The sequence below is a fragment of the Colletes latitarsis genome, chromosome 12, assembly GCF_051014445.1.
Source record: "Colletes latitarsis isolate SP2378_abdomen chromosome 12, iyColLati1, whole genome shotgun sequence".
Lineage (NCBI taxonomy): Eukaryota > Metazoa > Arthropoda > Insecta > Hymenoptera > Colletidae > Colletes > Colletes latitarsis.
Genome location: NC_135145.1, coordinates 23184427 through 23199036, shown reverse-complemented (window position 1 = coordinate 23199036; position 14610 = coordinate 23184427). Strand labels below are relative to the sequence as shown.

At 45.4% G+C, this 14610-nt stretch overlaps 1 protein-coding gene across 2 annotated transcripts; it reads right to left on the bottom strand.

Annotated features, from left to right (window-relative positions):
- Nucleotides 1–6892: 6892 nt before the first annotated feature.
- Nucleotides 6893–14610, bottom strand: Hiscl1 (Histamine-gated chloride channel subunit 1). Of its 2 annotated transcripts, XM_076779828.1 has the most exons (9): nt 14240–14610; nt 13649–13724; nt 13194–13325; nt 10661–10838; nt 10368–10594; nt 10218–10300; nt 9237–9548; nt 7855–8060; nt 6893–7290 (listed from the first exon to the last, which is right to left on the bottom strand). In XM_076779828.1, the coding sequence occupies exons 1-9, from the start codon at nt 14244–14246 to the stop codon at nt 7114–7116; spliced, it is 1398 nt and encodes a 465-aa protein (XP_076635943.1). In that variant the 5' UTR covers nt 14247–14610; the 3' UTR covers nt 6893–7113. The 2 variants fall into 2 exon arrangements, with proteins under 2 accessions (XP_076635943.1, XP_076635945.1); XM_076779830.1 differs by lacking the exon at nt 13194–13325.

Below are 14610 nucleotides of genomic sequence, written 5' to 3'. Positions count from 1 at the left end.
ACCTTCGCGCGGTGTCGGCCAGCGGGGGTGTCACGGGGACGGGGGGACACGTATCGCCCCACTAGTGACCTCACACGCTCGGCCAATGGCGAGTGGACCGCGGAGTCGCCAGTGGAGTGGGGCGCCAATCGAACGCGTGCTCCGTTGACCGGTCAACTCCACGCGGAGGGTCAGTCGCGCTTCGACCGTCGTGGCGTTCGCATCTATGCGAGAGGTCGATTCTCGATAAGTTTGAATAGAATTCGCGAATCTTTGGTCACTTTGAAATACGTAGAAGAGAAATTGCAAGTTTCCAGAATTTTCTCTTTAGTTTAGATTTGGAAACGGGTAAGATGAGTCGAAATAGGGGGTTACAGGGGCACAATGGGAAACAGACGACTGAGAATCGACAAAGAGTAATTTCCAACGGTGCTTTGGAGACATTTGGTGCATCGGAAAAGGGATTAAGAGGTGAAGCTGAGAAGGAGGGTTAAATCGTCGAAACGCGTTGGAGTACAAAGAGGGGGGAGGGGGGTACAAAGCTTTCGCGTAAACAGAGAAAAAGAGGAATAGCTCTGGTCGGAGAGTTAGTCGGCGAAACACGCGAAAGTATCTTCGTCACAAAGGCTCTCTCAGGATAAAATGCCATGATTAAAAAACTCTCGCCTTGCACGCGTGTTTGTCTCCCTCCGTGGGTATTGTGTCGGCTTTTTTCAGCGTCTCCCGCTACTCTCCGCCTCGTTTTTCCTCTTTAAACGACAGCTGGGGAGAAGGAGACAGACAGCGGCCAGAAACGACCTCGAGTGCCACAGTCGGCGCGTGCTGGGCGATAGCAGATTGCACCCCCTTCATCCCCCTGCCTGGAAAATTATCCTCGACGAAAGCGTCGTCTGGAACACGGATGAATCGACCAAGAAACAAATTGCTCGAACACCGAACGAAACAGAGGCCTTTTAAATACAGAATATCTTTTTAAGACTACCCACGTCGAAAATTATACTTTTTTTTTGTTTAGACACTTAGAATCTGGCCACAATTATTTGTTATAGAATTTATATACAGTTAAAATTCAATCTTGAGAATTATATTAGCCCCTCAGTTGAAAAATCGTGTCATATATGGATAGCAGTCAAAGTGTTAGTGTGTTCACTGTCCAGTTTCTCAGAGGCGTATTCAAAAGCATGGCCCTGTGACCTGTATGCGAGTCATGGACAGTGAATGGATTGACACAACGAAGGGTTGTTAGAAACTTAGTTAGAACGAATTTTCAATCTTTTTAAGGCAGCCCACGTGTATGAAACCCCTCGAATTGTTCAGGAAAATTATACTTCCTCTTTTAGACACTTAGAATCTGGCCACAATTATTTGTTATAGAATTTATATACAGTTAAAATTCAATCTTGAGAATTATGCTAGCCCCTCAGTGGAAAAATCGTGTCATACATGGATGGCAGTCAAAGTGTTAGTGTGTTCACTGTCCAGTCTCTCAGAGGCGTATTCAAAAGCATGGCCCTGTGACCTCTATGCGAGTCATGGACAGTGAACGGGTTAACATAACGAAAGCTTCTTAGAAACCTATTTAGAACGAATTTTCAATCTTTTTAAGACATCCTACTTGGAGACTGGCCACAATTATTTGTCATAGAACATTTACAGTTAAAATTCAATATCGAGAATTATGTTAGTGGGAAAATCGTGTCGCCTGTGTATGGAGGAAGTGTTAACGGTAGCGAAAGCTCGTTAGAAACCTATTTAGAACGAACCGTTTCCGGGGGGAGGATTATTAAAAAGCCAATGGCGTAGGTAGTTGTTTCTTTTTTTAATTAAGCGACAGGAGTGAAGAAGTGGAACATCTTTTCGTGGCAACGGTTCCGTCGCGGAACAGACACCTATTTCGCGTTGCAATTACGCCTCCTCGCGTGTGGATTTAATTATTCCACGTGAAACCGTGGGAGGGGGCCTGTCGTTTTTCGTTTCAATTAAACACTGGCCGTTCCGCGGCGCTGAAAGTTTCGCGATTCAAAGGGTATCCTTTGACCGGTCTCCGTCGTTTTTTCGAACGCGAATAATTTAGCTTAAGTTCGGCTTAAGTCCTGTGGGGGTTTCGCGAACATGATCGATGGAATTTTGTCAGTCGATGCCTCGTCGAAAACTCGTGCAAGGATGCAGGAATAAAATAGTGGTTGCTGTTCTCGATTTCGAAAACGGTGCACATAGATTTCTTCCTTCTGTTCGTTTCTTCCTATCCTTGGTAACTTTGATTAAGTTGTCCCCCATTTGAGAAATGGTGGATCAGCTTCTCCATCGACGAGTTGAATTTCTGAGGCCACCATGGACAGTAGTCGAGTTGGAAGAAGCTCTCAAGACATTTGGTAAGTAATGCAAACGTAGCATTTATAGCATTTTATCGATAGATTGGACGTCCCACGACTAGGGACATTGGAGATTTGTAAAAATTTATAGATTCGGAATGAATAAAAATTAAAGCTCCTCCCTCATCAGTCTTTTACCCTTGTCCTTTGACGAGATTAGTAGGGCAAGATTATAAAGACAGTGGAGAAAGTTATGTGGGATATTTTGGACATAGAGAGGATAAAATTTCTTTAAATAATGTTACAACTTGACAATGGATTTCATTTTGTTTTATTCGGTATACTTATACAAAGTACAGTTCGGAAATCTTATGTTCTAATACTAGTATTGCATTTTCCAGGACTCAACAAATTTCTGACACTATGTCCTGCGACGATACATAACGACAACGACTCTTGCTGACCACTGTCGATGTTTCTGACGACATATAACGACTGCAGCGGTCTGCTGCTTGCATCTGCTGGCCTCTATTCGTCTGTGCTGACCCACAGCTGACCGCTGCTAACAGCAGAGGACTCCTGGCAACTTCTAACATCATGTGACGACTGCCATTGGCCTCTGTTGGTCTCTGCTGGCCTCTGCTGACTTCTAGTCACTGTGCTGACCACAGCTGACCGCTGCTAACAACAGCTGAGGACTCCTAGTCACTTCTAACATTATACAACGATTGCCACTGGCCTCTGCTTGCCCCTGCTGGACTCTGCTGGCCTCTGCTGACTTCTGCTCGCTGTGCTGACCACAGCTGACCGCTGCTAACAACAGCTGAGGACTCCTCGTCACTTCTAACATTATACAACGATTGCCACTGGCCTCCCTTCGTCTCTGCTGACTTCCCTTCGCCTCTGCTGAACTCTGCTCGCCTCTGCTGACCACAGCTGACCGCTGCTAACAACAGCTGAGGACTCCTCGTCACTTCTAACATTATACAACGATTGCCACTGGCCTCCCTTCGTCTCTGCTGGCCTCCCTTCGCCTCTGCTGGCCTCTGCTCGCTGTACTGACCACAGCTGACCGCTGCTAACAACAGCTGAGGACTCCTCGTCACTTCTAACATCATACAACGACTCCCACTGGCCCCCTGCTACCTCTTCTGGCCTCCCTTCGTCTCTGCTGGCCTCCCTTCGTCTCTGCAGGCCTCCCTTCGCCTCTGCTCGTCTCTGCTGACCACAGCTGACCGCTGCTGACAACAGCTGAGGACTCCTCGTCACTTCTAACATCATACAATGACTCCCACTGGCCCCCTGCTACCTCTTCTGGCCTCCCTTCGTCTCTGCTTGCCTCCCTTCGCCTCTGCTGGCCTCTGCTCGCTGTACTGACCACAGCTGACCGCTGCTAACAACAGCTGAGGACTCCTCGTCACTTTTAACATCATACAACGACTCCCACAGACCCCTGCTACCTCTGCTGGCCTCCCTTCGCCCCTGCTGCCCACAGCTGACCTCCCTTTACCCCTGCTGACCCCTGCTGACCACAGCTGACCCTCCCAAACATCTTCTAACATTATTTATATGTATTAAAGCTTTGTATAATGTAAATTATTGCAATAAATGATGTAATTTAAATGAATTCTATCTGTTCTCTTTATTTTTACCTTCCCTTTCCATTCCAAATCATTTCTTTTAGCTTTAAGACACGTGCCACGTCTTCGCAAGTCCTCCAGCGTCTTGGAAACGTTCCGGGAACTTTGGAAATTTGAATTTGACCGTGTCCTTGACCCAATTTCGAAAGTGGGTCAAGGCCATTCGATTTCTGGAAAAATTCTGAGCGCTTTCGAAGATTTCAAATGGCCTTGACCCAATTTCGAAAGTGGGTCAAGGCCATTCGAATCTCAGAAAATTTTCGGCCGCTTCGAGAATCCGAATGACCTTGACCCAATTTCGAAATTAGGTCAAGGCCATTTGAAATCTCAGAAAATTTTCGGCCGCCTCGAAAATCCGAATGGCCTTGACCTACTTTCGAAATTGGGTCAAGGCCATTCGAATTTTAGAAAATTTCCGGCCGCCTCGAAAATCCGAATGGCCTTGACCCACTTTCGAAAGTAGGTCAAGGCCATTCGAATTTTAGAAAATTTCCGGCCGCTTCCAGAATCTGGATGGCCTTGACCTAATTTCGAAAGTGGGTCAAGGCCATTCGAATTTTAGAAAATTTCCGGCCGCTTCCAGAATCCGGATGGCCTTGACCCAATTTCGAAAGTGGGTCAAGGTCATTCGAAATTTCAGAAATCTTCCGGCCGCTTCGAGAATCCGGATGGCCTTGACCCAATTTCGAAAGTAGGTCAAGGCCATTCGAAATCTTAGAAAATTTTCGGCCGCCTCGAGAATCCGGATGGCCTTGACCCAATTTCGAAACTGGGTCAAGGTCAGGACCATTTGAAATCTCAGAAAATTCAGTTTTAAGCGAAGTAAACGCATTCTTATAATAAAGGGAACGAATTGGGATGGAAAAGAAAGGTAAAAACGTTGAGAACACATAGAATTCATTTAAATTATATCATTTATTGTCATAATTTACATTATACAAAGCTTTAATACATATAAATAGTGTTAAAAGTTGTTTGGGAGGGTCAGCTGTGGTCAGCTGTGGTCAGCAGGGGTAAAGGGAGGTCAGCTGTGGGCAGCAGAGACGAAGGGAGGCCAGCAGAGATAGCAGGGGGCCAGTGGGAGTCGTTGTATGATGTTAGAAGTGACGAGGAGTCCTCAGCTGGTGTTAGCAGCGGTCAGCTGTGGTCAGCGCAGCGAGCAGAGGTCAGCAGAGGCGAAGGGAAGTCAGCAGAGACGAAGGGAGGACAGCAGAGACGAAGGGAGGCCAGTGGGAGTCGTTGTATAATGTTAGAAGTGACGAGGAGTCCTCAGCTGTTGGTAGCAGCGGTCAGCTGTGGTCACCACAACGAGCAGAGGCCAGCAGAGACCAGCAGAGGACAGTAGAGGCCATCAGAGACCAACAGAGGCCAGTGGCAATCGTTGTATAATGTTAGAATTGACGAGGAGTCCTCAGCTGTTGTTAGCAGCGGTCAGCTGTGGTCAGCAGAGGCGACCAGAGATCAGCAGAGGCCAGCAGAGGCGAAGGGAGGACAGCAGAGGATAGCAGAGGCCAGTGGCAATCGTTGTATAATGTTAGAAGTGACGAGGAGTCCTCAGCTGTTGTTAGCAGCGGTCAGCTGTGGTCAGCAGAGGCGAAGGGAAGTCAGCAGAGACGAAGGGAGGCCAGCAGAGACGAAGGGAGGCCAGTGGCTATCGTTGTATAATGTTAGAAGTGACGAGGAGTCCTCAGCTGTTGTTAGCAGTGGTCAGCTGTGGTCAGTACAACGAGCAGAGGCCAGCAGAGGCAAAGGGAGGACAGCAGAGGACAGCAGAGGCCAGTGGCAATCGTTGTATAATGTTAGAAGTGACGAGGAGTCCTCAGCTGTTGTTAGCAGCGGTCAGCTGTGGTCAGTACAGCGAGCAGAGGCCAGCAGAGGCGAAGGGAGGGCAGCAGAGGACAGCAGAGGCCAGTGGCAATCGTTGTATAATGTTAGAAGTGACGAGGAGTTCTCAGCTGTTGTCAGCAACGGTCAGCTGTGGTCACCTCAAGCAGGCAGAGGCCAGCAGGGGCTACCAGAGGCGAAGGGAGGCCAGCAGGGGCAAGCAGAGGCCAGTGGCAATCGTTGTAGTCCTCTGCTGTTATTATCAATGGTCAGCTGTTGTCAGGAGTGGAACAGAGGTTATCAGAAGCCAGCAGAGTCCAGTGTCAGTCGTCATATGATGTTAGAAGTTGCCAGTAGTCCTCTGCTGTTGTCAGGATAGGTGGACAGAGGCCAGCTGAGACGAGCAGAGTTATATGTTGTCAGAAGTTCTCAGCAATCCCCTGCTGTTGTTAGCAGTGGTCATCGGAGGCTACCAATAACATTAATAACGTTAAAGAAATCATCCATGTTTTTATTATAACGTCTTTAATAGCAAATTAGAAGAAAAGTGTACATTCCATGGTAATTACATAATTCAGATCTACAGCCGGACTAGAATTCTGGCTCTTAACCTAACCACAAATACATAGTATCGATAACAGCGTTACCAAATCAATATATGCATAGTCAACAATTTAATATATTTTATTAGACGATCTCGATCGATGATAAAACACGTTCTATACTCCTGAGTTGTAGGTTGCAAGTATAAAAGTACTTATATAGGGTTACGTTTGGAGAAGAGAACATTCGATAGGGGGTAGATGGGGGTTGGGGATGGTTCTAAAACAATCGATGAATGATCCTACCTGTTGTCCACTCCGAGTACTTACTGGGTAGAAGGGGGGAGGGTCTTTTCACAAAATACAGATGCCTTCAGCAACGAATGAAGCTACGCTACCGCGTCGATCGACGTTTGAGCATTAACGATCGTATAAAGTTATTAATCTTTCATTTGTTTCACCCTAATGTACGGAGCTGGACGCGCCGACGTTAAAAATATCGAGTCTCTATGGTGGCAAAGAAAACTGGAAATTACAGTGACTGGGAACGCCTGAAATCTCGATCTACGGTTCCCTGGATCGCGACGAAACGAGCGAACGGGGTGAGTGTACATTCGATCGAATTAACGCGACTTAATTTATAGAATGCTTATCACTAATCGGGGGTGAAGGGTATCTAATATAAAAGGCGCGAATAATTCTTTTGGCAGACTTTCTCTCGTAGAAAAATCGCTCGCTTCTTTGTTGGCTGGTTCAGTGGTCATCCTCTTCGAAAGCTGTCGACGATTTCACGATCTTCTTCTCCTCAGGGCTCGTCTACAGGAAGGTGCTCCAGTAGACGACGTTCAGGATGAGAAAGGAGAACGGAAAGAAGAATCTGGAGACCTTGTCGATGTAAATGGCGGTTGCACGACCTTCACAGCAAGTGTCATATTGCACTGTCAGGGGCCTGACGGGACTTCTGCTCCTCCCAGAATCGTTCCTCATCGGCGTCTATCGAAGAAATTACCATTAAAACACTGTGAATCATCTGGGGGACTTTGGGTCACCTGCACCTTCGCATCTCTGCTATTTTACACCCTAAATATTACACTGGGTGTTCGACAACCTAGGGAAAAATTTTAATGGGAGATGGTTGAGGCCAAAATAAGACGAAAATCAAGAATAGCAATTTGTTGATTGAGGCTTCGTTAAAAAGTTATTAACAGTAGTAGAAGCGCAAGTTGCTGTGTGCAGCTAACTACAGGCGCAATTGTTAATAACTTTTTAACGAAGCCTCCATCGACAAATTGGTATTCCTGATTTTCGTCTTATTTTGCCCTCTAGAATCCCCCATTAAAATTTTTCTTAAAGATGGCGGAACACCCTCTATAGACTTCTGCAGTGTATATGTATATCAAAACGTTTTAAATAAATCCTATTTGCTATTTTCGTAATTACTGTCTCATTAATTCACCCACACTCTGATAGGAAATAAGAACGACAGAGGCAGAGTTTGGCCCGCCATTTTTCCCCTAGAGATATTCCAACGCGAGAAAAAAACTAAAAAGTCCCTACTTTGAACTCGTCGATGGCCTCTCGAAGATCTTCGTCGGAGTAGCCCTTCATGGCCTTGGTGGCCACTGGACCCATGTAGTTGTTCACCACGGCGAACTCCATCAACGAGAGGAACACGAACACGCTGCACGAGGACATCCAAACGTCGATGGCCTTGACGTAGGAAACTGGAGGCAGCGATTGCTGGGACTGCGTGTTCTGAGTCGCTGAGAACAAATGGAAATACGTTACTCGGTCAGTGGTTGGAATCCTCTGAAGGAACGAGGAATTTGTTAGGTTAGGTTCGTAGATATAGACCCTTTGCTGTTTGGTGTACCGTGCAACAGCAATTGCGTTAACCTACTATGCTGAATCATTTCCATTAGAATTCCAGTTGAGCTGGTTCTCCATCATGTTGGTGCAATTTGCATCCTCTTACATCTACCCGGAAGGGAAACGCTTTATGAAATATTCTCATTACTCCCTCGTATGAAATTCGACGTAATTCTATCCCTTTAACCGTGAACACGTGTTCTAGATCTCGCCCCTAACTTCTCCAGTCGATTCTACCCTTTGAAATTCATTTTAACCTCACTCGAAGGCCCCTAGGGACTTTTTTCTAGACGACACCATGCAAATTTCGGACCTCGTTTTGTAGGTTACCTTCTAATACACTAGATTTATCCACTTTTAACGTAAAACGATCTATTGAACTCTTGCATCATTGATACAACTCTAACCTAACCTTAAAGCTTTGAAATGCAATCTAACCTCATTCAAAGGCCCCTAGGGACTTTTTTCTAGACGACACCATGCAAATTTTGGAACCTCGTTTCGTAGGTTACCTTCTAATACACTAGATTTATTCACTTTTAACGTAAAACGATCTATTGGACTCTTGCATCGTTGATGCAACTCTAACCTAACCTTAAAGCTTTGAAATGCAATCTAACCTCATTCAAAGGCCCCTAGGGACTTTTTTCTAGACGACACCATGCAAATTTTGGAACCTCGTTTTGTAGGTTACCTTCTAATACACTAGATTTATTCACTTTTAACGTAAAACGATCTATTGGACTCTTGCATCGTTGATACAACTCTAACCTAACCTTAAAGCTTTGAAATGCAATCTAACCTCCTTCAAAGGCCCCTAGGGACTTTTTTCTAGACGACACCATGCAAATTTCGAACCTCGTTTTACAGTACTCCTCCCAATTCACTAGATTTACTCACTGTTACCATAACGACGTTGCATCGTCTAACCTAACCCTAAAATCTACTCTCAGCAGTGAGGCGTCAACATTTTAATGTCTGTACAAGTATTGAGGCCAATGGCGGTCGTCTTAGTAAAGGGATTCGATTCTTTTTCGCTTTTTATCTCGTAATAAATCGACATTTCTCACCGAGGGTCAGCAGTGACGTGACGCCCAGGGTGACCCTGGCCGGGATGGCCTCGGGTTTGATCCAGAACGCGATCCAGGACATGACCACGATCAGCGCGGACGGTATGTACGTGTGGAACAGGTGGTAGCCGAGCCGCCGGCGCAGATTGAACACGATCTGTATGCACGTGAAGTTCCCCGTGGAGTACTCGATCGTGCAATCGGTCGTGTAATTGTTGGAGATGTCCAGCTGGGGCAGCTCGATCTCCGGATTCACCACCAGAGGGTCCGTCATGTTCCAAATGAACACCAGGTCCTGAGTCGTGTGCGACACTGGGGGGTACAAATTACCATGAGGGCATCATCATTCACCTCCTCTGTCTCACCACATTATAATTAACCTCTCAACACCCACACTTCGCATTTTAGATCAGAATTCAATCGAATCTATTCGACGACACAATTGTGGAGGCTTCTATAAGCGGAGAAAGAGAGGAGGAGAGGTCAGTGGAGCGCTAGCGAGAGAGTCAAGAGTCAGAGCGTGGCCCTCTGGCGGCGGGAGGCTGAGTTTTTTATTCCACGGTCCGATTCTACTTGAGGAGGCGTGGAATTATAGTCGATGCAAACGATACAACACCCACACTTCACGTTTCGGATCGGAATTCAATTGAATCTATTCGACGACACAATTGTGGCGGCCATTTTAATTTAATTGGACACTGGGGAAAGTTCGAAATTGGGGTTACGTGAGTCTATTATTGTCGAAGTAATATGGGGTTTTGATATATGGTGGACGCGTCGGTAAGGCAGCCCCCTAGCTCTGCCTTACCGATGGTCGAGTCGAGGAGCGTATATATAGAAACGGAGAGGTCAGTTGAGCGCTAGCGAGAAAGTCAACAGCGTGGCCCTCTGACGGCAGACGCAGGAGGCTAACTTTTTTATTCTACGGTCCGATTCTACTTGAGGAGGCGTGGAATTATAGTCGATGCAAACGATACTTACAGCTTTCTATCATCATCGAACAGATTTGGGTGTCGTGGGGGTAGGACTCGAACTTCATCGCGCAGGACAGAACGAGAGTCAATCTGAAAAAAAACGATTATTACTTTCTTTAATTACCACACGTTTGGGGGTTACTTTGGCTGCCCTTACTTGGACATGTAGAGCAGAGTCTTGTCATGGTACAACCAGAGGTAGTGATTGGGTATCGACATCTCGTGGAAGGTGACCTTTTTCGCGTTTTTAAAGAAGCAGTCTGGCCTCCAAATGTTGTGCAGCCAATCCACGTCCAATATCCTGTACTCCTCGGACATGTTCTCCGGAAGTCGGAGCCTGGAGTCCCGCCAGCTTTGAGCCAGAAATATGTCCGCGACGTACGTCTGGGCGAAGTCGAGGGTTATTTTTATTTTGTCGATCAACGCGAGAGCAGAAATGAAGATGTCTACCATGGATTCCTCGTTTATGGAGTCGAGGCTGAGAACGGTGACGTGGAAATAGACGATGGTGGGCTGTCCCAAGTACTTCGGTGCTCTGTGCTTGTCGTATTGCTTGGGGTTCAAAGGCAGGATGTCCCTCAGCGACAACGAGGCTTCCTTTCTGCCGTACTCCTCGAGATCCGACTCCCTGAAAGAAAGCAGAAGCGAGGAGAAGCGAGGCCTGGACGCGGACACGGTAAATCGCGAAACCAATTTACTTGCCGTTGCTTCTAATTAGAGAGACGCAGTCCATACCACCTCCGGAATTTCTATTTTAGACGCTGACGCACGTCCACTGCCCGTGACACGTATACGGGTCATAGCGCCGTGCTTTTGGATACGTCGCTAAGGATCCGGACAGTGAACGCGTCGACAAAAATTCCACGATATTAAGTGATGTGGATTTTTGAGAATTTGTGGTGTAACTAACTTCATTGGTTGTTAATCCTAGCGTCGAGGGTGTAAATAAAATTATCTGCGCTGCAAAAGCGCGAGTATCGAACGAGTCTAAAATATTGCCGCGATTCCGATGAAACAGCAATATCGCGGAAGCCATAATAGGTCTTCGTGCTTGACACACCTTTAAGTACGGCCGAGATACGCGTGTTCCTTACATGCGGACATTTTAATAAGCCCCTGCCCTTATAATCTCCACCTAGTAATTTTCATCGATTCGTATCGATCTCCTTTCATTTTCAAATTTTCATCCTGAAGCTCAGACTGTCCCAATTTTGCGAATTTTAGAATCAATTTCTTGCCCCTGACTATTTTAAAAAATATCACGTTTTAATCTCGAGACGATCGCGATATCAACGAAGCTCGAATTCCTTGGGATCGAAGCCCGGTTCACTGTCTCTAGATTATTCTCGATCGCGTGGCGCCTTATAGCGCCGGTGAAACCTGCCAACCTGATAATCCATAACAAGACTTTTAAGAATTTTAGGACTTCGAAAAGAAATCAGTCTCGTCGATATAATACCTGTCGTTTCTCTCCCTTTGCCCGACGTATCCGGGTTTCCGGTTCACGGAGAGGAATTCCCCGGCTTACTGGTCGAGGACGTTTCGTAGGAATTGAAATCGACACTCGATGAGGCGAGTCAGATGAAAACAAACGTCTCCAAACGTGAGCCATAAGTATCGTTTTACTGCAGTTGCACCAAGTTTTCTTTCTCTTCACTCGCCTCTTCGACACCGAGTACAGTTACAAAATAATTTTAAAAAATATATTCTCTTAGTAAATTACCATATATTTGTTGTCAAATTGAGTTTGCAATCTTTCACTAGCAAAATTAAGTATGTAACACTTTTTGGGGAGCTTCTATTTTATTTAAATTTCGAAACGAATCAACTATCAATGCGTTGACTGTCCAGTTTCTCAGCGGCGTATCCAATAGCCCGGCGATATGACCCATATACGAGTCATGGACAGTGAATGCGTTAATAAATTTTGTGTTTCCCTCGTCGACATTTAAAGAAAAAGTATTATCCTAGTAAATTACCATATATTTGTTGCTAAATTGCGTTTGGAATCTTTCACGGAACAATATCGAGTATGTAACACCTTTCGAGGAGCTTCTATTTTATTTAAATTTCGAAACGAATCAACTATCAATGCGTTGACTGTCCAGTTTTTCAGCGGCGTATCCAATAGCCCGGCGATATGACCCATATACGAGTCATGGACAGTGAATGCGTTAATAAATTTTATGTGTTTCCCTCGTCGACATTTAAAAAAAAAGTATTCTAGTAAATTACCATATATTTGTTGCCAAATTGCGTTTGGAATCTTTCACGGAACAATATCGAGTATGTAACACCTTTTGAGGAGCTTCTATTTTATTTAAATTTCGAAACGAATCAACTATCAATGCGTTGACTGTCCAGTTTCTCAGCGGCGTATCCAATAACACAGCGATATGACCCATATACGAGTCATGGGCAGTGAATGCGTTAATAAATTTTATATTCTCCTACTAAATTATCATATATCTGTTGCCAAATTGCGTTTGCAATCTTTCACTAGCAAAACTGAGCAACACCTTTCGAGGAGCTTCTATTTTATTTAAATTTCGAAACGAGTCAACTATCAATGTGTTCACTGTCCAGTTTCCCAGCGGCGTATCTAATAACACAGCGATATGACCCATATACGTTTCACGAACAGTGAATGCATAATAAATTTTATATTTTATGTGCTTGCCTCGTCGACATTTTAAAAAAAACTCTTATTAAATTACCATATATTTGTTGTCAAATTGCGTTTGCAATCTTTCACTAGCAAAACTGAGCAACACGTTTTGAGGAGCTTCTATTTTACTTAAATTTCGAAACGAGTCAACTATCAAGGTGTTCACTGTCCAGTTTCTCAGCGGCGTATCCAATAACACAGCGATATGACCCATATACGAACCATGGACAGTGAATGTGTTTGATGAATCTTATAATTTACGTGGTGTTTCACGGTTTCTTTCGTTGAATTTGTCGATTGGGGGAGGTTCGTTACCTTTCGATCTTCGGAAAGAACCGGTACCCGCGCTTTCTCGCCGAAAGTCGAAACGTACTGGACGATAGGCTATCGACCTTAATGTGCCAGCCTTCGACCTCCGTGGAAAGTACCGGTTCGCATATTTCCTCGCTGAAACTCGACACAGTCGCGGGTGATGCTGGGCCCAGCAATCCAGCGCCATTTTGCAACGAGGACGAACTCGCTTCAGTGTCGAAATTTCAAACAATTAAAATAATTTTAAACTGAATTTTGAGGGAATTTGTTATTTTCTCGACGTTTATACGGTCCCAGGTTCGTCCTTTTTGCGAGAGAAAATAGACAGCAGGAACAATGGCGCGGAAAGCGCGAGAGATCGATGGCCAAACTTTCGTGAGGAGAAAAATGGACACGTGGGTCGATCTCAGAGCGTTCCGAGCTTAATTTCCAACAAAAAAAAACATGCTCCTACTCACGGAAAGTGCAGGGCCGCCATGTCAAAGAGCGTGTACAGGTAGCAGCATAGGATCACCAGAGAGTGTCTCGTCATTCCTGAAAATCAAACGTGTCCCGAGAGTTCCTGGCGGAAATTGGCGATGCATAGGCGTAGCAAAGGTAGAGAGAAAGAAATTCCATCCGGGTAGCCTGGGGCAATCGAGGTCAGTGACCCCTTCACTGTCGGTAGACCGTGGATATTTATGCAATTTGTGGGAAATTTTAATTTTTTAAAAATTACACGATACACTAGACATATTTCTATCTTATTAAATAACCCTTTGCACTCCAATAATTAATTTCAAAAGTAAAAGAATTAATTTGGGCACATTAGAATCCTTTTTCCTCCAGAGAAATTTATATTGTTTACGATTAAAAATTTGTAAGATATGCTCCCATTTCATTAATTAACCACTCCAAGAATTAATTTTGATAGAAGTTACCAGTTTTGCAACGCCATTTTAATATTAAAATCGTCCTTTTCGTTCGTAAACTTAAAATTACCGGAAAGGGTAAATAAAAAATAGAAATTTGCATAAAGATCCAGGGGAGTCTAACGATCCAGGACTCACCGATCATCTGCACATTCTACCGTGTCGATTCCCTTTGTCCAACCAGCGCTCTTGCTCGACCCTGGTATCCTTGATATCGCGCAGAGGTCAACCCACGGGCCACGTCCACCGGAAGTACCCCCGAATATCCATCAAAGTGTCCTGATCTTTCGACGATCGTCGATGCACCACGATCCCCGGCGGATCATCGATTTCGAAACGACGGAACTGCTCTTCGGACTACGGAGTGGCCAGTACTTTCGAGCACCGCGAGTTGTGGTGGAGGGGGGTCACTTCCGGTCGCACAGGGAGCAATATTTCGGCGTTCGTGGCGTAGGAAACCCCAGGAAGGGATCGGGGACGCGACCGGCGAAGGGTTGATTCGCCACTCG

Coding starts and splice junctions, on each gene's coding strand:
- Hiscl1 (XM_076779828.1), bottom strand. Junction 10,595..10,660: donor CCATAAACGAGGAATCCATG/GTAGACATCTTC, acceptor GACTTCGCCCAG/ACGTACGTCGCGGACATATT. Junction 8,061..9,236: donor CACGTCACTGCTGACCCTCG/GTGAGAAATGTC, acceptor ATTTGTTCTCAG/CGACTCAGAACACGCAGTCC.